This window comes from Centroberyx gerrardi, chromosome 11 (assembly GCF_048128805.1).
Source record: "Centroberyx gerrardi isolate f3 chromosome 11, fCenGer3.hap1.cur.20231027, whole genome shotgun sequence".
NCBI lineage: Eukaryota > Metazoa > Chordata > Actinopteri > Beryciformes > Berycidae > Centroberyx > Centroberyx gerrardi.
The window spans coordinates 23,538,697-23,565,301 of record NC_136007.1 but is presented as its reverse complement, the minus strand read 5'-3'; the positions used below and the strand labels follow the sequence as shown (position 1 = coordinate 23,565,301).

Here is a 26,605-nt window from a genome sequence, read left to right as displayed (position 1 = left end):
TTTAGCAATTACACTCCCAGTTGTCGGAGGAGCCTTCCAGAGGTACCGAGGTGTGTCTCAACACTAACCTCTTTTAAAAGCAGGCTTAAACCTTTTCTTGTCTCTAAAGCCTTTGACCAAGTTTTATCCTTGTACGTATGCGTGGGTGTGCATGTGTGTGTGGTCGTGTTTGGGCATGTGTAGACATGTGATATGCTTTTCTATATGTTTTCTTGACATATGTATCTTTATTTCTACGGAGGTTGAGTTACTTTGTTTCTGAAATGTGCCATACAGATAAAGCTTAACTTACCTACTGTACACATTCACATGATCTTGTTGGGTCCGACTGTGACTGCAGTGTGCCGTCCCACCCCTGTATTTACATGTGGATACAACATATTGTGTCTCTATTTCTGCAGGCTTTAGTGTTTATATCACTGCTGTAAAGCCATAAAACAATCATAAAGACTGACACGTAATCCCTGCACTGCATCTGCTGCTCCTTCCACAGTGCCACTACGCACACACTAAGGCCTGAGCAGGGAGTACGATCCCATGATAATGAGCTAATTATAGGTACAACATTCCTACTTCCATATCTAAACGCTTGTCTCTAATAAGGAACATTTCAAATTATTGAGAGGCAGAGAGAGAGAGAGAGAGAGAGAGAAAGAGAAAGAGATGGATAATTGATGCAAGCAATTACAAGTTCTGTGTCGGAGCAAATTGGCCAGCATATCTGGACATGTAGGGGGACTGCGACCTCATTTACATCGGAGTGTCAGGAAATAATTGGAGAATGTACTGAGGAGGTGGGATGGGCACAGTGTAATGCAGACCAGCTCTGGTCACATTACATAAGCGGTTCAATGGGACAACCAGAGTCCCTTCAGAAAGGAAGCTTATGGAAAAGACTGTACTCTGAGGTTAAGAACAAAACATTATGTGCAGTCTTCGTACACTCAAGCAAATTTAATCATAATAGTGATCTTTAAAACAACAACTATATTTTATGACATTAATCAGTTTTCAAAAGCTGTAATTTGAGTATTTGAAATGGTTTCACCACATGCACACAGGATCCCAAATAGATTGTCATGTTTTAATCAGAAAGCCAGTAATAACCGAGTTCAGTTTTACTGGCCATAAGGGAGACTTTAGCTCCGTTTGGGCAGAAACCGCTTCAAAAGCATGGGAAGATGATGGGCCCGACTTTTAACAATATTACTTCCAGATGTTCCATTACAAAACAACTTTCAAAGACCTCACCGCAAGAAAACCTTCTCATGTGAGAGGAGCCAGGACACACGAGTATGGATTTCAGGAACCCACAATTTTCACATTTTCATTTCTGTTGGAAAAACCAGCATGCAAAACTGTCTGGAGTAACACCAATAAACTGCTAGTATCAATAACAGTGTTACAACCAGTCTCGTCTCAAACTGCCAATAGAACTAGCACATGGGCTGTGAAGGATGGGAGGTACAGCAGGCTTTATACTGTATATCCATCCACACACACATCACTGCCCACTGTTACTGCAATGTATTCCACAATGTATACTGTATGAAAGGGTTATCCAAAAGGCATTAGGCAGCACTGCATTAGTGTTGTTTTGGCTACACAGCAGGCAGAATTTACTCAATAGCCAAGACTAAAGCAAGAAGGGACAGGACTATAACAATGGCCACTGAAATATAGAGGTGCATTCATTACAGCCTGTTTCTTGTGTCTCTCATCAGGCTGGCTAGCGCTGACTGGCGGGCTCTGACCCAGTGCCTCTGGGCTTCTCTCTATTGCACCCGCCTCTCATCAAGAGCCTTGGGTGGGGGAAAAAAAGAAGTAACGTGCTGTTTACTCGCAATCCCAGGCCCGTAATTGCCAATTTATTTGATAGGCAGCCGGGTAATGATGGCATTTCACCCCCTTGCCGCAGAGACTAAACGGGAGTGATTCATCCCGAGCTCCCTGCCCTCCCTGATCCAGCAGACTCCCTCTGCTCAGGACGGCTGCCTGCCTGAATGCCTGCCACCCAGACTGAGGGAGAGAGAGAGGGTGGGTAGGGGGAGGAGGAGGAGAGGTGGGGGGAGAGGGGGGGGGGGGGGGGGGGGGGCAGTGTCGGCGGCGGGGAGGCCTGCCATGTCGGCTTCAAACGAACCCAAAAGGGAACCCGGCGCTTCAGAGCAAATACGGCTAAGCCTGCCAATTTAGCTGGGGTTTGGGGTTGAGGCAAACACAGCCGAGCTGATGTGCCATTTGTAGGCCTTAATGAGCTGGCAGGACGGAGTGAGGAGGGAAAGGAGAGGGATAGAGAGAGAGAGAGAGAGGGAGAGAGAGAGAGAGAGAGAGAGAGAGAGGTTGCCAGGCCTGACCTCCCCTGGCCTCTATCTCCCTCCCAGGCAGTGCCAGGCCGGAAAACTCGGTTCATCTGCTTCATCAGAGCGGAGTCACTCACTAAGGAGGGGTGGGTGGAGGTGGGGTGGGGGGTGTTGGGGTGGGGGGGGGGGGGGGTGTTCGGCAAACACCATTAGCAAAATGTTGGTCTAACGAATGCTCAGGGTTACAGTGGGCTCCTGTCTCACACTGCTCCCTGACTTCCACGCTTTTCTGTTTGTTTGCACTGTGTGCGGTGTTACAGCCAATCTAGTCTTAACATTTCAAACTTGAAACTAGCACATGGATGGTCGTAGCATGGAAGGCACCGCAGGCTTTATGCTATCAAAATCTCCCCCAGACACGCACCTCCCTATACACTGTTACTGCACTGCTTTACTGTATATGAAATGCATTCCCTAATCATAAAAAATGAACATAGCCCAAAGAATCTGTTTTCTAAGTACCAATAAAAACAGTTGTTTTACATAAATCCATAATGCTTTATTTCTAATCCAAGGCCAGTCTTCCTCCACTTGCTCTAACCTCGCTTTTCCCTCCCGCCCTTCATCTTTGTTACACCCCCTCCCTTTTTCTTTCCTTCCTCCTTTCAGCCTGGGGAGGGGAAAGCTCTGGCTTGCACCTCTCGCGACGTGTGAAGTGGGTTTTTACGGCGTGGCTGGAAGGGGACTTGTTCGGGGACCCGTGGGGACCGGAGATGAAGCCTCGCACACTGTGACCATCTAAAGTGGCATGGGGGTCTAAAAGTCTGTCTTCATGCAGCCCAGCTTTCAGCAGCTCTCCTGAAGACACGACAGTCTCCTGTGGGGTGGCTTGACCAGACGGTGTGTGTGTGTGTGTGTGTGTGTGTGTGTGTGTGTGTGGGGGGGGGGGGGGGGGGGGGGGGGGGCAGGGCTGCCGTTCAGTCAATCCTCCAGAGTGTACAGAGTGGCTAAAAGGCCAGCTCAGGGGGAAGTGATTATAGAGAGGGGGATGGATCGGTCCCAAGAACAAGGAGAGTGGGGAGAGTAGGTGGTTTTTGCTTGAGAAAACCTGACATTTTCCAAATAAAATGGAGCTATAATTTGGAAAATTAATTTCTGGTGCTGTTTCCATATACAATATTTGAACAGAATAAGCTGAATGAGATGCAATGGTAATACAGTCCTTGTATCTGGAAGTGACTGGGTAATTAGGGCAGACGGTAACCTGATGTAATTGGCAAAACATGTTTCATCAGTGTGCAATCCGAGTCAAAGTACACACCATCAGGGTGACGCAATCTAAATGGCGGTAACTGGTTGGACTAGATCGCCAATTCAGGCAAAGGATTATGAAATTCCAGTCATGGAGTAAAGAAATTACACAGAAGAGGCCGTTCAAAGGCATGCGTTACAACAGCACCATATAGTATTTTAAATTAATTCTTGATTGTCCTATAGAGAAAAAATATAAAGAAAACACAATACTCATACATTAACTCATACAACTCATACATAACTGCAAATTGGATCGCAACATTGTATCATTTTCACCATTTAGTTATTATTAACCTCAGTACAACTAAGGACAAATTGAAAGCTTTTTTTTCATTCTGTATGGCAGTCAGAGCTGCGGACATTAATCAATCCAGAAGTATGCGTTTTCAAACTTCCATTGTTTAACTAATATTTGTCTTGGTTTAGTGCTGCAAGAGGCACCACAGTGCAGTCTCACAAAAATCAGTAAGTATCATTTCAATTTCTGTTGTCAACATCAAATTACTTATTTCATTTCATGCCCGGTCAAGCATCGTAAAGCTACACGCAGAATCAGCTTTGCTTCACTTGCTCGGCCATGTCTTTCTCAAAGACTAGCTCGCCTCCCAGCTGACAGCTTTAATTATGGCCAGATATCTGATCGCTCCGCTGTAGATTCTCCACACAAATCAAAGAGAAGAGCAGGGGTGGCTGCGTGGCAGAGAGGTCCCTCGAGCCTGCTCTCTTTACATCTTGGAATATGTCACGGGGCACAGGGACACACAGACGCTCTTTCTTCTGTAATTTAATGCTTGCCTTCAGCTCCTCCACAAGGAACAAGGCACTGGGTAAGTAGGATGTCTTTCTTGTATCAGTTGCAAAGAACCTTTGGGAGTGTGTGCGTCTGTGTGTGTGTGTGTGTGTGTGTGTGTGTAGGATGCAAATAGTCTTCTTCACCTATGCCAAAGACAACAACAGCACACTGGAGACGTGGAAGGTTTAGCGTGTGCTACTGAGGCTGAGTTTTATTGGTACAAGGCCAAAGTAAATCCTGAACAATTGATAATATTACATTAGCACTTACCTTTTGTCTGTGTGGTGTAGGTGCAAGGCCACACACATACATTGAGTCTTGAGTTATGAAACTTTGGCAGAACCTAACATAACATTCTGTGCTGAAAGAACATACACTGACTCATTATAATAACAACCACCTAATTTGCTGGCTTTATCTGGCAATATGTAAAGGTTAAATAAAAAAATAAAAAAATGATTGGTTTACAGTGCTGGCAGGTTGCTGGTAATGAAAATGACTTGCCATTTATCAATATGAATAGTTCTTTTTAACATCATGTGTACTGATTAAGTAACTATTAATGACTGTAAAGGTAAGTAAAGTTGTAGATGCATTTGGACAGGTATCTTGTTGAGTACATGAAAGTATTTCTTGGAAAGCTGGAAGCACTGGCCCAAGTTTTGGCCCAAGTAATGCAACTGATCAGTCATAATAAGCATATTCAATTGCCCTGAGTAAGTTAGCCCTATTAGATTGTGCAAAATATTATTTCATGATTATTATTAGTCAAATGAAGTCATTTTTTAATATGAAGAACATGGTGAACATTTTGAAAGCTATAACAACTGGCAGTAAATTACCTGGTTGTCACTATAATGAGTCTGTGTTGTGTCTAGTCCTCACCTTGTTCGTTCAGTACTGTACTGGTGCTGCTGAAATTGTTATTGTCTTTGTGAAATAAAACACAACGGATATTCTCTTTAAAGACTGGTTGGTTACTGATGATGTGTGACATGTTAGATTTGTCAGGGAAAACTACTGTAGCAATGAGATACTAAAAAAATATAATAAATAAAAAAATAATCTGTGGGAAACCTGGCTAGTAAAATATTTGTGACATACATTTACATTTATTTTAAAGTTTCAGGTTTTGGTTGCCAATTATCACATCCAAACATTTTTCTGTCTTTATTTGAAATGCTAAACTCATGTGCTACATCACTGAGAATCAAATATATGAAAATTTGAAGTGATTTTTGAATAGACAAACTAGATCAACTATGAGCACATATTCAAATTGGACCAGTAGCCCGGACAGGATGTCTAACACATAGATGGGAGTGGGGGGGGTGCTTGACGTATACAGCTGCTGCTACTGAAGTAGCGTGTTGTAATGCAGTGAGCGATGTCCGCTGTACTTAATGTTAATGTACTCACATCCGTCAGCCTGTCTCTGGAGCTGCTCCTGACGGAAGGCTTGGACTCTCCGCTCACACTCTCGCTGTCGCTGTCCTTGCAGTTGTTCTGGCCCGGCTTCAGCTGCAAAACAGAACGCACACGGAGACCGCGGGTTAACAAGGCGGAGCAACACCGCACCAACACTGCGAGTTTGGAGCTTTTACGCGGACGGCGCCCGGCTCGGGGAAGGCGCCCCGCAGAAATCGCTTCATGAATATGTGAGAACTGGCAGGAGCCGCGGCGCCGTCTCTGTAAATCTGTCATGTTTCCGAGCCTATTGAGCGGCCTATTGAGCAGCCATCACTCTGCTTGCCAATGATAGATGCCATCTGATCTCGCAGTATGAAACTCCTATCAGCCCTAGGAAAAAGGGAACAGGGACAAAAGACCCCTCCAGAACCTTCAAATGGAGCCTCTATCCCTTCCAAGCAGACACCACATGCTGAGGCAGCAGGAGCTCAGCAAGTGTCATCCTCTAGACACTCTGTCAGAGAGATGCAGCAAAGTGACAAAAAAATAAACAAAACTAAGAATAAAGAGGAGGACGTGCCAATCCGAGAGCATCTGAGGCCCTTCAAAATCTGGAGAACAATGAAAAGACTCTTGGGAGCGTGGAGTGGAGGGGAGAGAGGGGGGGGGGTCTATACTGCCTGTCCAAGTCTGCGATTGATGTCCTCTGAAGCTCCCATGCTGCTCCTTCCAGACCAGACAAGCGGTGCAGGTTTCATTTCAAAGCACATAAAAAGCCGGCTTTATGGGCTAGCATGGGACAGTGCAGTAAACGGCTGCTCTGCCACCTAATAGGAAAAGCAGAGCGTGGCGCAGCGCACACAGAGGACTTGGACTTGGAGATGACTGCACTCTCCTTGTCCCCTCCCACTCCTATACTCTTGAGGGACAGAGCTATATGTTGGTTTTTTTTTACCTCTCTTTCAATATTCTCCTTTCAGGTATTGGCCGTCATTTAGTGGGATGAAAGGGCACGGGGTGGGGGAATACCTAAAGAGCCCTTGAGTTGAGCGTATAATTAAAATGAAAATGTTCCCTTTTCTGTAGCCATTAGCGGTGTGAAAGGAATCCTATTCCTTGGGAGAATTGCATGATGGGTGGAAGGCGGGTGGATTCGCCGGAGTGCTGAACGCGATAAGAGAGTCAGAGCACTGGGAATGCCTGATGGGCCTGTGTGGCTCTGCGCGTGCGTGCGTGCGTGTGTTTGTGGAGGAGAGGAAGAGTACGGGGCCACACAGGGCTCAGACAGGGCTGGAGAGAACACACAGGACCATGGAGTTACAGCACAAATGCCAGCGCACACACACGCACACACACACACACACACGCACACACACATGCACGCACCAGGACCCAGTGCTGTGATAGCACTAATTACCTCCAACACATTTTATTCCCACAAAAACCAGGGCACATTTTCTCTCTTTTTCTTGCAAATGCCAGTTCGTCTGAAGGGAGTTTACATATTTTTAGAGAGAAAAGGGGAATAATATCTCATCCACCCTGGCCCGTGAATAGAGCCCCGAAGAAAGGGCGAGGGACACTGTTTACGCCCCAGTCTGCAGCTCCTTCATCAAAACATGTTGACCTATAATATTTATTAACCAGCCAGCGTCCCTGCTGACAACACCGGGCGGCGCGGGCCAGCACACTCATGCATGTATGAATGCGCGCACAGAAAAATGACCTCAGCCGCCGCTGCCGACTACTGCTCTAAATATTAGCAGCCCAAAACCAAACTCCTATATGGTAGGCTTATGAAGTATGTAATAAGAAACTTGTGGGAGAGCTAGAGTGATTTGTCTTACATGCTGATTTAAATTCCTATTGAGGCTGACTTAGATTAATCAAACCGGTATCAACCTGACTTGGCGGTAGTGAAACCACGTAATCATACCGTCTTATCAGTGGGAAAGTACACCGTGAAATCAGAAATCTTGCACAAATTTAACTGTGTATAATGTCTGAAGAACATGTCTAATAAAGACATTCCAATAAAGAGCAGCTCATCTTTCAGGGCGATTACATAGCCTGGGACCTGATTACACAGCTATTTGAAAACGTATCCCTCAGCTTGTTCCCTTTAATTTCCCCCTGAGCTCCCTTAAATTACTTCAGAGAATTGTGTTTTTTTTTTTTTTTTTCATCCCCTCTCCCCTTTCTGAGGTTCAGATGATGGATTCATTTCTTTTAATGGAGTGATTAATGGATGTCTTAAGCAAATGCAGGGAATGCTGGTGGTCAGTGCCATCAAAAAGTGAAGCTGAAATTTAATGGCCTGCTGTCTGATGATAAATCTAAATGAGAAACCCATGTGTGTGGGTGTGGAGGCTGTCTCCACGACCTCTACTATAACAGCACTGATCTGATCACTCCCACTTGTTACATTGCGCACGTCGTTTTCCATAATTTAATAGCCTTTTAAGCTTAGCTTTAGTTTTGCCTCCTGTAATGAATGCCACAGAACTTCACTGCATTTAGCACAGATCTAAGGCAGAGAGACGAGGAACTGTGTGTGTGTGTGTGTGTGTGTGCGTGCACACTCATGTATGCCTACATGTGCTGAGCCCCAGACTGGTGTGTTGTGCCGATGCAATAACATAAAGACATTAATTAAGACGCAGGTTGAGGCATAAGGATGCATTTATTTAATGACCTTATCTGCACAGCCTGGGTAAAGACTGGCCCTGCAGGAAGATAACAAACAGATGGTTTTAATATTCCAGAGGCTAATTTCACAACAATTAAAGACACAGCGAGACATTAGCATCTAATGAAACATTTAAACTACTAGTAAGTGCATCTGCCATTAATTTCCACACAGTGAGGTCTTGTTTTCCTGCAATCTGTTCTGTGTTAGGGGATAAAGTTTTTTTTCCCTCTCTGTCTTACCAGCCTGAATTTACTGAAGTAGAGAATCAACAACTGTTTTCAATCAGCAGCCAGCATGAAGCTTTGAAGGAGAGCAGCCGAAACCTCAGCATGATATGATTCAGCCTGCATGTATGAGAAACCATTTAACATTTCTTATAAATCATTATTTAAAAAAAAACAAAAACATAGACATACTTTAGTTACTACTAATGAAAATGTTACTAGTCACTATTTGAATAGTACTATAAACTTGCACTTATTCAATAGCTACTAACACTAACACTAATACTAATTGTTTTCTTATTTAAATACATTCAGCCTCATCACTGAACCCCAGGCTAAGTGGGGCTAAGTGTTGCTATATCATCTTTACCTCCCTTACTAGCATCTTTGAATTCCTATTAGCATTATTATGAATCATTACAGACTGGTAATGTTATTCAATTACAAAGTGCTGTACCACCTGTCACTAATCACTATTCCATTGTTGCTAGTACTGTTCAGTACAGTAGTATTTCAATAAGGACTCATCTGTTTTTACTTGTCAAGTGTCAGTTGTACCGTACTATTTTTCTCCATGTCATCAGAAAACTAAAAACTAAAACTGATTAGAATGAATCAAAATAGTTACTCAAAACAAAGCAACCAGATGAGCTACAGTACGGTAATTAATATAAATAATTTGGATAACCAGCACTCATAATCCATTTCATCTAAACAAATAGACAAAACAAAACACTTGATCACTTCCTCTTCAAAGGTCTATCATGGTATGGATTTCAAACAATGTGCCGTCTGATGTTCTCATAAAACCTCCTTCCTGTCTCTTGAATTACGATTACAACTTACACAAAGAATAGTAAATGGACCTTCCTTGTCTGTGTTCAACATATGTATTCAAGCTCAGACCCTTAACTACTACACAAGAGCCTGAATAGATTGGTTTGCGGCAGCGTTATTGGAGTTGCCACATGAAATACCAAAGGTGCTGTTGAATGTCATGCAAGTTTCACAAAAGCTTACCTTGAGGTTTCCCTCACCGTGCGAGATGGCTGTCTTAACAATACAAACGGCTTCATAAAAGAAGACAAAATCAATAGAATATGGAATGCTTTCATTTCAGTATTGCTGTTATAGGCGGCGGAGGGGCGAGAGTGCTATTCAGCCACTCCAACATGAAGGAGACCGTAGACAATCTGTTGCCAAATGAGTGGAGAAAAATTATGAAATACCTAATTTGATACGGCCCTCCGAATAAGTAAAACAGCATTAGCAGCTATTACAGGATTGTCTTGAACATGTGGAGTCAATTATTTTCTCACTTACTGAAAAGTGCTCACCAGTGCCATGGCGGGATTTTACAAGTGTATTGACCTATTCTCAAGGGCTGCACTACAGACTCAATGCAATCAAGCACAAAAGTAGGCCTGCTAACATTTCTAACCACAAAGGCCTTTTTAAACAGAGCCATACACAACCAGACTGCCCCAGCAACCCCACCCCTACCCCCATCCCTCATCCCACAAAAAAGAAAAAAACAAGAGAGAGAGAGAGAACTGGGCTCAGTTTTCTGTACTGGCCTCAGTGGGATTCTGTAGCCATCAGCTCCTGGTTTCCCTTAGTTACGCACAACAGCAGCTGTGGAGCTCGACGGTAATAAAACCTGGAACAATTTAACGGCTTTTATTGTTCTTCTGCGGCTTTCAGAACAGCTAACCTGTCCTCTCAGGATCTGGCAGAGAGAATCCCACTAGGGCAGCAATGAAAGAGGATCTCATTTACCTAAAAGCGCTTATAAATTTTTAATTTGCTTTAACAAGTAAATTAACAAGTCCCTCATTTGGGAAGTTTTATGGCTGCTTGCCACTGAGGGAGAACCATGAAAGTTTTATAGATAATCCACTAGCTAGGCTGGGTTGCTTATAATAAATTGTCTATTTCCTGCGGCACTGTCAAATCCCCTCGGTTTCCAGTGACTACTCTTTGAATATCTCCTTTATGCTACCTTCAGAGGTCTATATACCAGGGCTATTAAAGTGCTGGGGAGCTTCGCTACTCAGCAGTTAAAGCGAACAACTTGAAGAATTTCTGTCGACTTTATACAGGCATCCTCGTATAGCTCTAGGACACACCGCTGCCAAACATTAGACCACATTAAGCATCGCTAATTATGTCCCTGCCAGCCTCTATATCACATCAGCCTCATAGTGAGCCCATCTACTGAAACCACCGTGGGCTGGTCGACAACAGCAGTTGGAAACTGCTGGGCCAACTTAACTCGCAGCCAGCTTTATCCGAGGAGACTGCTACGTGAAGAAGGGGGCTGGGGGTTGGTCGGGGCCTGTACGGGGTCTGACAGGGGGACTCGTCGTCATCTTTCTGACAGCGGCTGTGTGAGCGAGCCCACCAGCGTGGCCGGGCTCTGACCCTGCGCTCGGCTCTGAGGCCCAGCTGCTCTAACTGCCGCAGACAGGAGCCCCGCCCGGCCCTCTCGGCCCCCGCCGCCACCCTCACTCGCAGCCTGTCACTGAGCATCAGCGCCCCGCTCCCGCTGCCCCAGATTTGTTTACTGTTAGCTCTGTGCGTGGTAAAGAGGTCATAGGCGCGCAGCGTCAAAATAACACTTAATGCCCCTTTTTGTCTCTCTATCTGAAGCGCAGATGTGTTCTTTCGTCAGGACGTCTAAATGACACATTGCACATTCTTGGCATATTTACCCTAAAGCCGACTGTTAGCCTGTGGCCAAGACGTCACGCGCAGCATGGCGGTGCAACAGTTTTTATTAGCGTCTAGCTATCTAGCCGTGGAGAAGCTCCATTTCCCTTCAATTCTCCAGCATCATTGTGCGGCGGTGATCTCTGGCGACCTTGTCAGACATCATTTTTCTAGCGGAGGGGAGATCAGTGGGGCCGAATGCACCCATTCTGGCCAATCTCAGGCCACAAAGGAGGCTTTTCTGGCCTCTGTGCCAGAATGTGATGCCAAAGCAAAGATATGGAGCCACTGAGGACTAGTCACAGCAGCCTCAGGGTGTGAGTATCCCAAGAAGAGGAGGAGTGGGAAATGGAGGCTGGGGGGATGTGGGGAGGGAGGGGGGGTTAAACGTGGTTGAGAGCACTGTCTTGATCTCATCAGTCATACTAAAGACTCCATTTCCTCCACCACAGGCTGGAGGCTACTGGGGAGGAGGGAGCTTGTGGCTGCATTTATATATCGCCATAAATCTCTGATCTATGACGACATTACAGACAAATCAATATGCTTTTAACATCCATCCTCTGCCCCGCGTCGCAATCACCCTTCTCCCTTCTCACAAATGGTCATATAATGCTGTAGTTGGGTGGATTGAGTTATGGGGACAATTCCCAGATTTAATAATGAACTGAGCAGGTGGAGGGAAAGTGTGTGGTGGTGGTGATGTGGGGGTGGGGGGTGGGGGGGATATAAGAGCAGCGGGAGACCTCTACTCTCTCAGATCATATCTGAACATCTTGTTATAGTGCCCCAGCGTGGCAGTAAAATAACCTTCCTGCCCACTTTACACACCTCCAATTCCCTGAGCTGAGCTCCAGCGTTTCCCCCATGTACAGCAGGCAGAAAGCAGGCCGAGAGTGCGGCATCACCAGATGCCTTCCCAGAATGCAACTGCCGCACGCGAAGAGGGTGGGGGCGGGGCGAGAAGTGGGTAGAGAGAGAGGCAGTTTAAGACCTCCAGCTGCCCAGTCGAGTGCTCATCACCACATAACTATTCATCAAAGAAATTTGCGTGCAATTAATTACATTATTCCCCAGCTCCTCAATCTGTGCTACTGAGTCGTTACTTCAATACTGGCTTTCAGAGACCCATCTTACTAAAGCCACAGCCAGTGTGCCAAATCACAGCTCCCCGAGCTGGGCAGCCTCAATAAAGAGCGGTATGGAAAAAAGACAGCAGAGAAAAAGCCCTCTCCTATCGGCTTGCAGGGGCTATCATTTCTCTTTTTTATTGCCATTTATTTTCCTCCAGGAATTCACTGCCAGTATATTGGCAGGCCTTCCAGTAGATGGAGGCAATGAAATTTAGCGCGGACACTTAACACTGGGTCAAGCCTTGTGCGCGGCTCATGTGTGGCGGTAATATGATAGACAAACGCTTCCAGTTTAGGGAAAGAGGGCTTCTTTTTTTTTACGTTACAGGAATAGAGGCACAGCACTAGGCCAGACACGTGTTGCAGTAAATAAGATGGAAAATGCATAACCGTAGCCTTTCAGAGGGAGGAGGAAGATGCAAACATTTGCAAAATGGCAGAGTGCTGTACCCAGGCTGTGGCGATTAAAGACAGAGGACCTAAATAGGTCAACGCGGGGCCGTTATGCTAAACCCTCAGGCGTGGAGGAGTCGCTGGCTGGAAGTAACGCGGTAAATAAGCCAAGAAAAATGTATAGGCTAATGGAGATTAATTAAAAGACATTCCACTCAAATCCTTAAGAGAAAAGGCCACTCAATAAACATGTAATTTGAATCCATTTACATCCACTCTGCCACAACACAGAAGTTAAACGACTGCGATTAAATTATACATGCATTAGTACCAATGACACCTGTAGCAAAAGAGACACAGGCCGCACTAAGTGACTAATGTACATACATTAACATTTAAAGGTTATATGAGCCAAAATCCCTCTATTTCACTTTTGCAAAACGTTACGTCATTCACTCATCATTCATCACCTTAGCAGTATCAGTGAATATGGCTGATAACTGAGCCTTATGTGATCGAATGTTAGCATGTGTGCAGCACTGTCTCATTAACCTATAGCTAATAAGCCAATGGGTGTTAAAGCCGAGGTCATGGGTCAGTTGGTTAGAGCTGATCTCCGGTCAGCAGGTGGATACTGCCATTTGTGGAACAGGCTGCCTTGCCTATCAAACACCATGCTTTGGCTGGCGCGGCGGTGTAAACCAACAAGAATGATGGCCGTCTCACCTTACCCACATTTGGCTCCATCTGCCCTGCTATTTGGGGGATTAGATGAGGCTGTAAAATCTGCTGTCAGAATATACATTTCCTTTTTGGCTGACCCAGGGTGCCTGTCCAAGGCCAGTGCCGTTATCACTAATCCCTGTTGTAAACTTCCTCATTTAGCCACCTTCCTGAAATTCACATCTGTCGTTGACAAAGTCATAAAACGAGACAGTATACCGCGGTACCCGTGCTTTAATAGCAGCGTGACTTAGCCCTGCTTTGTGAGGACTATGCCAGCAAACATCTGTTCTTGCTGCTTTAATAGACGGTTATGGGAGAAAACAAAATGCCAGGGGAAAACAAAAATACAGCCAAACAATGTGAGTGTAATTGAAGTAATCATGACTTCAATGACAGGAAATAACTCAAATATAATACGACAACATACATTTCTGATGTATGATAGTGCGTAAGTAGCCACGATGATGGCAGACTATTACCATTAACATTACAATGGAATCACATTGACGGTCTCCTTGATTCCCTTTCATCCAACTGGCCATAAAAATGCAGCTGGAATGTGGCCAGAAATGGGCTGGTAGGCAGCAGAGAGGCCAGGGGCCTCACAGAAAACATGCTCTACATTGTTACAGTGCTGCCTTCATGTGCTGTCAGAAATATCATAAACATGATTTAAGCACACATGAACGATCCAAAAAAGTGCTAAACAGTGTGATACGATACCCAAGTTGCCGAGAGGAGACATTTGGGGACAGAGAACAATTGATGGTGAAAGTGATGTACTGTAATATTATATGTTATTGTTTAACATTCTATGTAAATAATTACTATTTTTATGCTTCTATGTTTCTATCTTCACTTAATTTAATACAGTTTTGTTGTTGATACATTACTGAAAACAATAATTACATGCCTGATGCGTATTTTTCCCTGCAGCAGTATATACCTCTGTGAAGCATAATTTCTAAAATAAAACAACAGCCACCAGAAAACTACTTTTGTTCCAGGATCTACTTTGTTCATTATTTCTGACCAAAAGCACTTGAACGCGTGACAAATTGTATTTGTTGCGCATTCAACGACTTCTGAAATCAGAAGTGGGAGCTTACGATGAGAATTTGAAGGCAGCATATCTTCTGACAATTACAACTTCACTCACTGTTCAGACATATAAACATTACCAACCTTGAGAAGAAGGGCTCCCAAAGCCACAGACACAAGCAGCATAACTGTGACATTTCAGTTGTCTGCCCTATTTAGAACAGGGGGAGGAGGTGGAGGACTGACTGTTGTAACTAATCATAACCATTTCTAGTTACATTCTCCTAGTTACAACTAGAGGAGATCAAAGTTTTGTCGTTTTTCCTTAATTTTGCAGTGGAGAAGTGGAGGAGTAGGGAAAGGAATATTTGACATATATCTATATACTAAACTAAGGGATCACATCAAAATTCAAAGGGGTGATGTGAACTGGTAGAAGACGCATGGAGCTGTGATTTACTATAGAAGTGACTAAGTCATAAAATATGCACTCAAGGCTTGAAAAATTGTCAAGGATTTATTTCCTCCATTATAATACATCCATGCACACTGGTTTTCAGCTGAAAAAAAAAGATTTTAGTCGGCGATACCACTTAAAAAGTTAGAACAACTTTAGTTTCTAAAGTTGTTTCTACTTGAAAAGCTTCCCTACAACCCATGCTATCAGTAACTAGGGCAGGTGCCTGTAGTAGTTCAATGAATGATAGTTTCGCACAAGATGGAAGATTGTCATTCTATTTTATCTGAGCGGTGACGACTCCAACCATGCAAAATAAACACTGATTCCTTTATTCGAAGTTCTTGCTTTATTGTGGAAATGAAAGACTCAGCTGAAGAGAATCTGTTCCGGCTTTATGATTTAGGCCTACACAGCGCTGAAAATAGCTACCTGCCATGCAAGACCTGACAGCACCCAGCGATGACTACGCAGCTCGTAGAAATAGCTTCCCCACCTGTGTGTAAGGCAAATTACAACGCACAGGGGACCTGTTACATTTCAGCCCAGTTCCACATCACTTGGCACAAAGAGAGACTATTTAGGTGGTTTAGTGCTCTTATTTATGTTGAGAATTACAGCGAGATCGAAATCCTGTCAGTTTTTTCCTCCGCCGACAAGTTGTGTTTTCAGGGGCTATCAGTGATCTTGGCAGGGCAAAAGAATTACTCCGTGACCCTCTTTGCAAGGCGTGCCCTTACTCTGTTTTTGTTTTGGTCTGGGCTTCCTCTAGCAAGTAATGGACTTCCTTCAACCCATAAATCACACTTGTGCACCCCTTTTCATCTTTTTTTCCTTTTTTTTTTTGCTTTGCTCCACCATGTTTTGTTTAGTGTACCACATCTTTGTTAGTGCGAAGCTATTTTCTTTCACAAAGTGCAGCCAGACAATGCTGGCCCTCTTTCTCCTGTTCTTGGAAAGGCTCTTTTACAGGCGCTGAGGGCCACAAATGTCAACCACAGGAAGGCAATTATGAGAGTAAAATTACTTCCTTACTGTTATCAATCCGCTCTCTGGACCCAGGGAATGGTTAAAAGCCACCATGAAATAGGGCACAGTTAGAGATTTCTCCTGGGCCCCAGCCAAGGCTGCTAACCTTGCTATTAAAGGCCCCGACAAGCTTTGTCAATGCAATCTGCTGAATGCCTTGAGTGACATGCGATCGATATTCTCCACTCTCCCGGGTCATCACCAGTGACAGAGGCCTAAGTAATAATACAGCCCTCGCTGCCTCCTCTAACTTAAATGCTTCCACTGCCACAATATTTCTTTTTTTGTCTCGGGGCTTGCGAGCTAAATTTTCCTCGCTGATCGAAAGAGGAAGATAGGGAAGGTGGGAGGGAGCAGGGCTGGGATGGCTGGGGTAGGGGAGCGGGGGGGGGGGGGGGGGGGGGGGGTGAGGAATTGCTATGTGTCTGGATTGATGCTGGCTAGGGGAGCGAGTGTGGCGGGCTGAGGGGGAGGAGGCACAGAGGGAGGGGGCTCTGATAAATCGAAAATGACTGGCTGCCGAGTTGTAATCTGCCAGCGCCGAGCCCCCTGTAGCAACAAGCCAAATGAAAAAGCACGCTGACAGGCCGGAGAGATGGAGGGCCTGCGGTAGATTGCAGGGAGGAGATGGCGCAAGGGAGAAAGGGGAGGGAGGGAGAGTGGGAGGGAGGAGAGGGAGGGACTGCAGGCAGAGGGAAGAGGAATTGTGGGGAGACATTTATGTTTGTTCCTGTGCATGAAGGTGTCAGGGAACAGTGAGAGAAATGTAGCGTGCGGTTGCAGGCAGTAAATAAAGCGTGTGCGTGCTCTCTCGCGTGCATGCACACACACACACACACACACACACACACACACACACACACACACACACACATAAACTCTTACCAGCTGGAGAACATAAGACTCCCATTACAAATTCTAATAAGGTCCAATGTAAACATGAACAGTTGGCAGTGTTGCACCACCCATCAAGAGCTGTCAATTAGCTCCACGCTGAAAATGTGTTTATACGTTTATATGGCTGCGCCTGTGTGTGTATACGGAGGGCTTGTAAATCTGTTGTAATATGCTATCTTTGCATTTTGCATAAATGTCATTCTTACCATCTGAAAGGCATGTGCGCACACACACATACAGAGAGAGAGAGAGAGAGAGAGAGAGAGAGAGAGAGAGAGAGAGAGGCAGCTGTCCTGCCCTTCACAAGCAGGTGAATCATGCTCCAACATCAAACTCCGACACAAGAGCTCCACCTACTGCAAGTGCCTCCTCCATGCCCTGTCCTCCTTTGTTCAGGCAGCCAGGCAAGCCCTGGGAAAACACCAGGCGGAGATGGCTCTCCATGTACAGCATGCAGCTCATTCCTACCCATTCCAGTTAATCTCAAAGTAACCTTTCTCATTGAACATTAGCGTCAGACGGAGGAATAGCCGATCCAGACAGGGCTAATGAGGGTGCAGCAGTCTGGCCTTGTCTGGCTGCCTGATACAATGTCAGCTGCGATGAGAGCTAAGAGCTAAGCCCACTCTCCCCTCCCAAGTATTAAGTGTGTAAGCCTGATGCCTGTTAAACAGGGTCTTGCAGGAGCAGGGCCTGGGAGAGGGAGTCGGTCCGCCACACTGTCTGCCTGCCTAACAGGCCTGCTGGCCTGAATACACAACAGGACTCCCTCACGATAAGGCAAGGTCAATTCAGCAACAGCGGTGAGCCCAAGACAAGAGGACCAGCATTGTAATTGGGAACTCAATAAAGCTCATGTGGAAAACAATGTAAGATAGCGCCGGCAGATCCCACCCACCAGGAGCCTAGAGGGCCCAGAGCAAACAATCTGTCTGCACAGCCATCCATAACCCTACACAGAGTTTACACATCTACATCAGATGAGCTGCATATATTTATAAATCACTAGTGGCGCAGCGTGAGGCCTGATGAATTCGCAAGCAGCAGGAAATAGTGGCACTGTATTTTCAGCGGAATTATCTGCAGCTCTTTGTCTGTTTATCCATTGCTGGTTTTTTTTTTTTTTTTTTTTTTGCCTCCCCGCAGCAGCAGACATGCCCAGCGAGGCAACAGGGGCCTCGAATCTGTAAAGGCGGCGTCCCTCCTCCCCCCTTTTTTCATTTGCAGACCCGTGGCTCACAGTCGGACTGTCGCGGAGAAAAGCCATCTCCCTCACAGCATGGCCGCTGTTCCCGGGCCACGCCGATCTGCTGCGTGCACACCGACTTCCCGCGCTCCCACTGGGCTATTGAGGAAATCACGGCTGATACCGAATCGTTTGTCTCCCTTATGCGTTCACCTCTGGTCGTGCCATGGCAAAAGAGAGAAAAAAAATATGGAAGGACGGCTCTCCCCCCCAGAGGAGGAAACACTGAAAATTATTTTTGTAACCCTCAGCGTGGCAATTTTGGTGAAAGCACACAAAAAATGAATAAAACACAATCTAAAAGGCCGTCTCCGCAGGAGTGGGAGTCTGCCTGTGGCTTTCCGAGTTTGCTGAGGAAAATTGGGTTCTCAGCCTGAGGTTTATCACTTGAAACTTCAGGCATTTTCTGGAACAAAACTGGCGTAATCATTTCAAATGGGCTAGTATGAGATGAAGACTTTATACAAGTAGCATAAGAATCCACTGAGGCCTAATCAAAAAAGACTGAGGGAAATAATGTGGGAGTTATACTTTGCATTTCTGTGAGTTTCCACTGTGGCAGCGTTTGTGTCAAATGGCTTTGAACTACATAGGCTGTCTCTGCATAAACAACCCAGGAGCCAGGGATCATAGGCACATCAGTGCAGATTTGCTGGTGCTGGCCGCAGCGTGCGTATTCCTCAGCCACAATCAATTATCCTGCCAAAAAAAAAAACAAGCCAAGGAGGCAGCCCTCACATAATTGTAGCTAATGAGTAATAAAAAGGCGGATAACCTAGATCACAAGACCTTGTCCATCATGGCGGCTGATAAGATTAACTATGACTTCAGAAGTTCCCTTCCTCATCTGGGCAAAAATGACTAGCTCTTTGGAAAGAGATGTGAACAAGAGTAAGATATTGTTTTAGTTTCAGTGTGTGTGCTTTTTCGCTGATAAGAACATGGGATTAAGTTTGGGTCAGCTAATGGTGTTCGCTCTGACTCATGACCTGCTCTGCTTTACTGTAAACTGGCCTACATCCATGACAACCGCTGATGTAACCTTGAAGGCTCAAAGCTTTCTCAGATATATCAGTCGGGTTCTATCACCGAGAGGTCAATACGGACCTGAACGGTGAACACAGCCTCCCTGAGAAAGACAAAACATGAAACCATGACCCAAAACAAAGCCTAGCGAAATCTGTAAGTGTAGACACATCAATGACTTCCTCAAATAATCAGAAAGGGATTTTTTTTTTTTTGGAGTACGAAACAAAACTCAGTCAAGGCTGTGAGCACCGTGCTAAAGGATTCCAGATGGCCTGTAACACCTTCAGAAATCTCATTCCCAAAACCGCTTTCAGAGCGAAAATCTAAAAGCTAAAGTATCAAATGAGCAAACAATGTTATTTCCTAAGCTTGTGTCTACAAACAACAGGGAGGGATATACCTTTACAAAGCGAGAACACACTCGCAGACGGCATCGCGGTTCCAAACACCTTCTTGCACTGTAAAAGGTACTTGTATTATAAATTATGGAGAAGCGCGCTGAATGCAAATGAGAACTACACAGGGCTTATTTTCAAACCGAAAGCCAAAGGAGAGCAGCAAAGCAGAGAAAACATGCAAAGCTGGGTACAATCTTAAAAGTATTAGGGAGCGTCGGGGGTTTGGGTGAGAAGTGCTTTTACTTCACCGCCTGCTCACTGGAGAGCAAATGTGAGCCAGAAGAACAAGACTAAAACAAGCATCCAGCGTATTTAAAAGCACACTTTCAACAATGCTTTTTCAAAACTTTTCCCTGATAACTCTTCATTTACGCCCGCCTGTGTACTCGGATGTATACGCGACGCCTCATGAAAAGGAAGCCGAGCGTTTGTAGGCCCGAGACGACTGAGCGCAGGCTCCGAAAAAAAGCGAATGTCGAAATTCCCGTGAGCCGTCGTTTAAACACACGAGTAAATAATTCAGCACAGCTTGAACAAAGACTGAATCTGAGAGAGTGCTGGCTTCTCTGGTGTACGCCGCGCTTTTTTCCCCTGTCCCACAAGAAGGAACAATGAGTCCAGCACTTTTCTGTCTGTTTGTGACTGGGAGTTTTAGGTTTTTTTGGGGGGGGTTTTGTTTTTTGGCTTTCAGAGTTCATTTTCAACCCACAACCAGAGCTGCTGCTGCTGCCTCAGTCACATCCATGTCTGCAGCAGACCAGCCTGTTACCCTCCTGTTGACCTGTAGGTGGTGCTACATGACAACACATCGGGATAGAGGGAGGAAAGAGGAGAAATGACTGAAAAATAATGATAGAAATGACTGCTACATTCTCTGAAGTAAGTCTGTATCGAGAGAAAGTTGACTTAACAGCAATGCGAGAAAAAACACAGATTCATTTCATTTACAGACATTTGTGTTACATTACACTTTGAATATCTCTCTCTCTCTCTCTCTCTCTCTCTCTCTCTCTCTCACACACACACACACACATAACCCCTGGGCCACAGGCTGTGGGTGAGCAGAGTTAAATGGCTTCCTCTGAAGCGCCCCCTCCTAAGGCGAGGTCAAACCTGCAAACATGAATAGATGGAGCAGTAAATTCAAAGCGGTGCTGAAGGGGAGAGAGGGCGACCAGATCAGAGGATAACGATGTTTGTTTCATGTTTTCTCTGTTTAGTTCGACGCCTCCCGGATTGGGTGTTGCAGGGTAGATGGGCAGAATGTGTGTGTGAGAGTAGATGGGTAGAATGTGTATGTGAGTAAGTTTTATTAGTGGATATTTTTAGCAGCGGTATCATAACCTCCCATCCTCCCAAACCAGCAGGAGTGTGCACTGAGAAAAATGTCCATCTTAACAAGTCATTTAAGCTTAAAACAAGTGAATAGAAAACCAGAAACAACATTTTTCGTTCGCAATGTAGATCAATCTGTTTCAAGAATTCAAGTGTTGTTTTCTTGATACTAGTGGAGTGATCTGTCCTTCCCCTGTTTCAAGATGTTGACACTTGTTTCTATAAAATCCCTGAAACAAGGGAAACTGCATTGGAAACAAGTGGAATTATCTCACCACCACCACTTATTTGAAGGAAAATTAGATTTTAAGACAAATTAGATTTTAAGACTCAATACTGAAGATTAAATGCCTTGTTAAGATCTTCTTTTTTTTTTTTTTTTTTCAGTGTAAAAGCCAACTGCAGTTGACCTTGGCTCATATAGTACATTGACCTCTGCCACATGGTGAGGCCAGTTTAGCCGCTGGCAAAGACACTACATCAAGGACATCATTGGCCTCAAACACTCCAAATGTAATGTCAAATACTCCATTTACTGCTTCCAGACCAGAGAAAAAACATTTAGTTAAGCTCAATATCTGACACTCTGTTATTGGACGTTACTGGATGATCAGTGTGTGGCTAAATGAACTGAATCTGTGGCTCGGTGGAAGAAACACAATAGCTCAAATTATACTAAATCTCTCTATTTCTCTGTTCTCTGCACTTTTTTTGCATTCTGTCCTGAAAAGTAAACCTAAATATTTGAGGAGAGTCGACTCTCGCTCACCCGCTCTCCTTTAAAAAAGACCAGTGTATGTACTGTACTGGCAGCCTCTGTGGCTGCACCGTTCCTGCTGCTGCAGCAGTGTGAACAGCTTGCCTGGGCTTAGCTGGAATAATACTGTATTGAGCTGCACAGAGACCTGAGGAGGAGTGGGTGGAGGGGATGAGCGGGGTGGCGGAGGCTACCTCTGCTTGTAGCCCCGGGCCAGGCTGGGAATCAGTTCAAAGATTCCCCATATAACTCTGATTAAAAATACACAATGGATCTTTTTAACTTTCATGGCTAATAATTGATGAACACAAAGGCCCTCTTGAATTTTCCATGTGAAAGAGGAGCTGACATTCGAAAGGTTCACTGAATCTGAGCTTCTCGCCCTCCCTCTTCCCCTCCCTCCCTCCCTCCCTCCTTCCCTCCTTCCCTCTCCACCTCTCCCTCCGTTCCCCTCTTCCTGCTCTCCATCTCCTTGTAGCTGCGGGCTAATTGCAGCGATTTTAGATGATTGTTATTAAAAACAGGCGAGCGGCGGCGCTTTGCGAGCTGAATCCCCCGGAGGAGAGGCCCCGTCACACCGGGAGCGCCCGTGCATCCTAATGACTGCAATCAGGGCCCGCGAAGAGCGAGGGCGCCTTTGTTTTCTCTGGCGCTGTGAAGGAGGCGAAGAGATGCACACACACAAAAACACACTCCAGCGCTCTTCAGGATGAATAAACCTAAAGAGAACAACAACAACAGCGACGGTGCTCTCCTTGTCGGCGCTTCCCGCTGCAATATACATGGGTGAGCGGATATTCAAGTGAGCAGGCCTCCACCCAGACAATAAAATACACAGCACAGCAACGACTGCAGCGGCCCACACACAAACAAATACACCGTGTTGCATTTACGTTTCAGGCATACAGACGAGGCTCTTATGCCGAGTGACTTACATTAAGTGCAGCAGGGGAACAAGCTTAAATCCCTGTTTTGCAAACATTACCAGCAGCAGCATGCAAAGAGTCAAGGAGTGCAAAGGTCAAAACAACAGCGCCCAGACAGCAGGAGGACTACGGGACACACACAAAATGCACAACACTTACTTCTACAGTGTTTTCCCACCTGACAAAACCAGTGTTAACTTGAAGGAAATTCTCCAACTTGCTGACCTAAGGCATCATTGCTATTACTTACATTTTACTTACACATCAAGTTGATTTCTTCACCCTGCAAACATACCTTTAGGATTTACAATCAAGTCTCTATCTCCGTTAGTTTCATAGTTATGGCCAAAAAAATATATATATATTTATATCGTCTCATGGTTGACATCGCAGATCCAGATCACCACCAAAATCTAATCAATTGTTCATTGGCCCAAGGCTTTTCTGTCCACCAAATTTAATGAAAATCCATTCATAAGTTTTTGAGATATCCTGCTGACAGACAGACAGACAAACTAGCAGGGGTGAAAACATAACCTCCTCAGTAACAAGAAAACTCAACTCTCTCATGTTGTGGAAATCTATGCATTTCTGAGCCAATTTTTTTTTTCTTAAGAAAATATTGAAGTTATATTACAAGCTTGTCCCAGTGTGATGAATGTTCATAAAGGAGTTTAACAGCTTGATGTTGTGCAGCTCTGTTCATTTTTGCGAATGTGTTACTTTCTCTTTTCTGCCCACTTATTACCCTGAAGACTCACGCACGCGCACACACACACGCACACACACACACACACACACACACACAAAGCTCACCGTGTGGGTCCATAACAAGTAACAGAGATTTAACGGCGTGATTAATTAAATTGTAGCTAAATCAATTCCAATTACCCAACAGGGTCGGTTCTAATGCGAGGCAGCACGCAGCACACTGACCAGCCACACCAGGAGGCGTCTGATACAATTACAACAGACAAATTACAACATGCTGCACACTTTCAAAAAAATAACAACACACAGTGCTCTCTTAAAACAGGTTTAAATACAATGAGCGGGGCCAGCCAGCGATCAATACTTGGGATATCTGCTGAGTTGGGACATGTGATGATAAAGTTGGGAGTAGGCAGTAATGTAAGCATGCAAGAAAATACATAAGCAACAAAAAAAAACAGGAATGGCTTGGGTATGGAAATGTTCCGTTCGAAATACAAGAACTACGGGCGCGAGTGAGTCGGTGATCGATGGATCTTGGAGGGGAATAGGCCAATGGGGAGCTGTGCTTTGACTTGATCAATCACCACCTCCTCCGCGAGAGAAAGAGAAGAAGTCTGTGTGAGAGTGAGACAGAGAGAGAGAGAGAGAGAGAGAGAGAGAGAGAGAGAGAGAGAGAGAGAGAGAGAGAGAGGTTTTAGTCTAGCCTGCTTGAACTCTTTGCAGCCGGCGCTCTTTGCCCAACCTGTCGCTGACCTTTTCTAGCCTTTTTTCGTCTCGCACCCCGTAAAGGATTTCGACTGTCCGGCGACCGCCACTCGGTACAGGTGTGAACAGAAAGCGACGAATGCTGACAGCACCTGCAGAACGCGCGCGAACGCGGCGGCAACAGAGGAAGACGGACCGTACTGTACAGCATTATGGGAGAGAAGCGGAAGCGGGAGGGCGACTAAATGTTTCAGTGCGCTTGCAACACATGTTCCTCCAACAAACATATCCAGTTGCGGCTTCCTGGTGACACGGAGACCTATCCGCCTGTGTCAGACAGCCAACACCCTCAGCGCCAATGTTGTTTGTTGTCCAATGCTCCATCGCTTTCCTGTAGCAACGGAGGAGACTAGAGGCTCGGTAGCGAGCGGTGCACACAGCAGGGCTGAATGCAAATCAGCTGACACACACACACACACGCACGCGCACACACACACGCACGCTCAAAAGAAAACACAGGACCTGTGGGCAGAGGGGTCCTCCACAACACTGTAGCCTCCTCCCTGTCCATGCATAATGCATGAGAACATGTAAATACGTTATTCTGCGCATGCATTAATGATCACGGAGAAACTCGCAGTCTAAGCGCCAGGGCAATTAATAAAAGATGGCGCTCAGATAAAGGCCGATCCCCCCCACCTCCTCCTATTCCTCCCGAACCCCCCCACCCCACCCCCTCCCTCCCTCTCACCCACCACCACTTGATCCACCGAGACACATTTCATGCCAATTCTTAACCTTGTTTTATTTCTGTGCTGCTTGGGGGTGTGGTGCAGCTGGAGTAGAACTGAATAATGAATGGAGGCTATCAGAGCGCCTGACTACTGGAGAGAAAGTCTGCTACATAGATGATACAGCGCACACTCGCACGCACGCACCCACACACACACATATACACACATATACACACACACAGACGCACAAACACGACTGCTGTGGTCCTTATTGGTTGCTCTGGGGAGGAAATGAAGGGTTAACTGGTCTCTGGGGAGCTGTGAAATGAGGGCCTCATAGCCTGGAGATGGTGCATAAAACATCAACTCCAAACACACAGACACAAACACATTCATCTCACAAGACACACACAGTGCAAATAGAGACTTTTTAGTGAATGTTGCCGGGTTTGCATTCCCTTGCCGGCTAAGTCTGCATATCTGGCTACGCCGAAGAGAGAGGGAGAGGGAGGGAGAGAGAATGAGAGAGAGAAAGATGGATAGATAGACAGATGGTGGGGGAAAGTGAAAGCTTTGCCTTGTCAAGTCTTTGTTCCACAGAGTATGAGCTGGCTGGGCTGACGGTTTGTCAATCTAACCGGCCGGGGGGATGAGATCTGGAGATGACAGCTCTCTCTCTCTCCCTCTCTGTCTAATGTCTCTCCCTCTCTCTCTCTCATTCCATCACTTGTGTGTGCCGCAACCACAAGCTGACCTTTGACCACCACCACCAACACCGCCGCCACCGCGCTTCCTCTGCTCATCAAGTACAAAATAGACGAGAAGGAGAAAAAAGGAGAAAAAAATACATGTGGAAGTCGTCCCCTGCGGCTAACTTTTTTTTTTCCTCCTCTTCTGTGTGCTGATTTCAAGCGACAGTAATCACTGTTTATTAGCTCGCCTCGCCCTTGTCATGTCCAAGAGCAGCAGCCACATATTAGAGTGATTAGACAATTAGGGCCATTACGGCATTACGCCGGCCAATGTCACACATAACACGTTACACTGTGGATAGAGAGAGTAGACAAAAACTCTCTCTCTCTCTCTCCCTCCATTACAGGCATTTCAACAGCTCTAAGCTGGCAGAAAATGGGCTTAATGATTGCGGCCAGGCTCTAGTGTGCACCACTGCCCTATTTAGAAATAGACTGCATTTTCTGTTCAAATTAACAGTGCGGGGGGAAAAAAAGGCACAAAGGGGAATAGAATGTGCTAAGTAGAGAGAGAAGAGCTGATGTAACAAGGCTTATGCTACAACACTAATTAACATAAGGCCCGGTACTCATTTCCTAAAAACTAACTAAACACGACTCACACTGCTTCATTTATCTGAGCAAATGAGCGGAGAGATGCGTATCTACTTAAGCTGCAGCAGGTCAATTACTAAAGCTAAATAATTCACAGAATGTGATATTCAGGTCCCACAAAAATCCTATTATAAAAAAAGACTACCACATTGAGTAAACACTAGCATATAATTAGTATAATTACAGCATATAATACATTATATTAATTATTACATGGTAATTCCAGTAGAAATAGTGTAATTCTGCGTTTTGCATGCATGTGAGAGCTGAGAAGTTCTCTCTTTTGTTCAGTGC

At 45.4% G+C, this 26,605-nt stretch overlaps 1 protein-coding gene across 1 annotated transcript in view; it reads right to left on the bottom strand.

The window, feature by feature from the left end:
• Positions 1 to 26,605, bottom strand: part of auts2a (activator of transcription and developmental regulator AUTS2 a) — a 303,676-nt gene that overhangs the window by 166,505 nt on the left and 110,566 nt on the right. Inside the window, exon 3 of the mRNA XM_071898324.2 lies at positions 5,827 to 5,928. Coding sequence (XP_071754425.2) covers positions 5,827 to 5,928 — 102 coding nt within the window. The remainder of the gene's footprint in view (positions 1 to 5,826; positions 5,929 to 26,605) is intronic.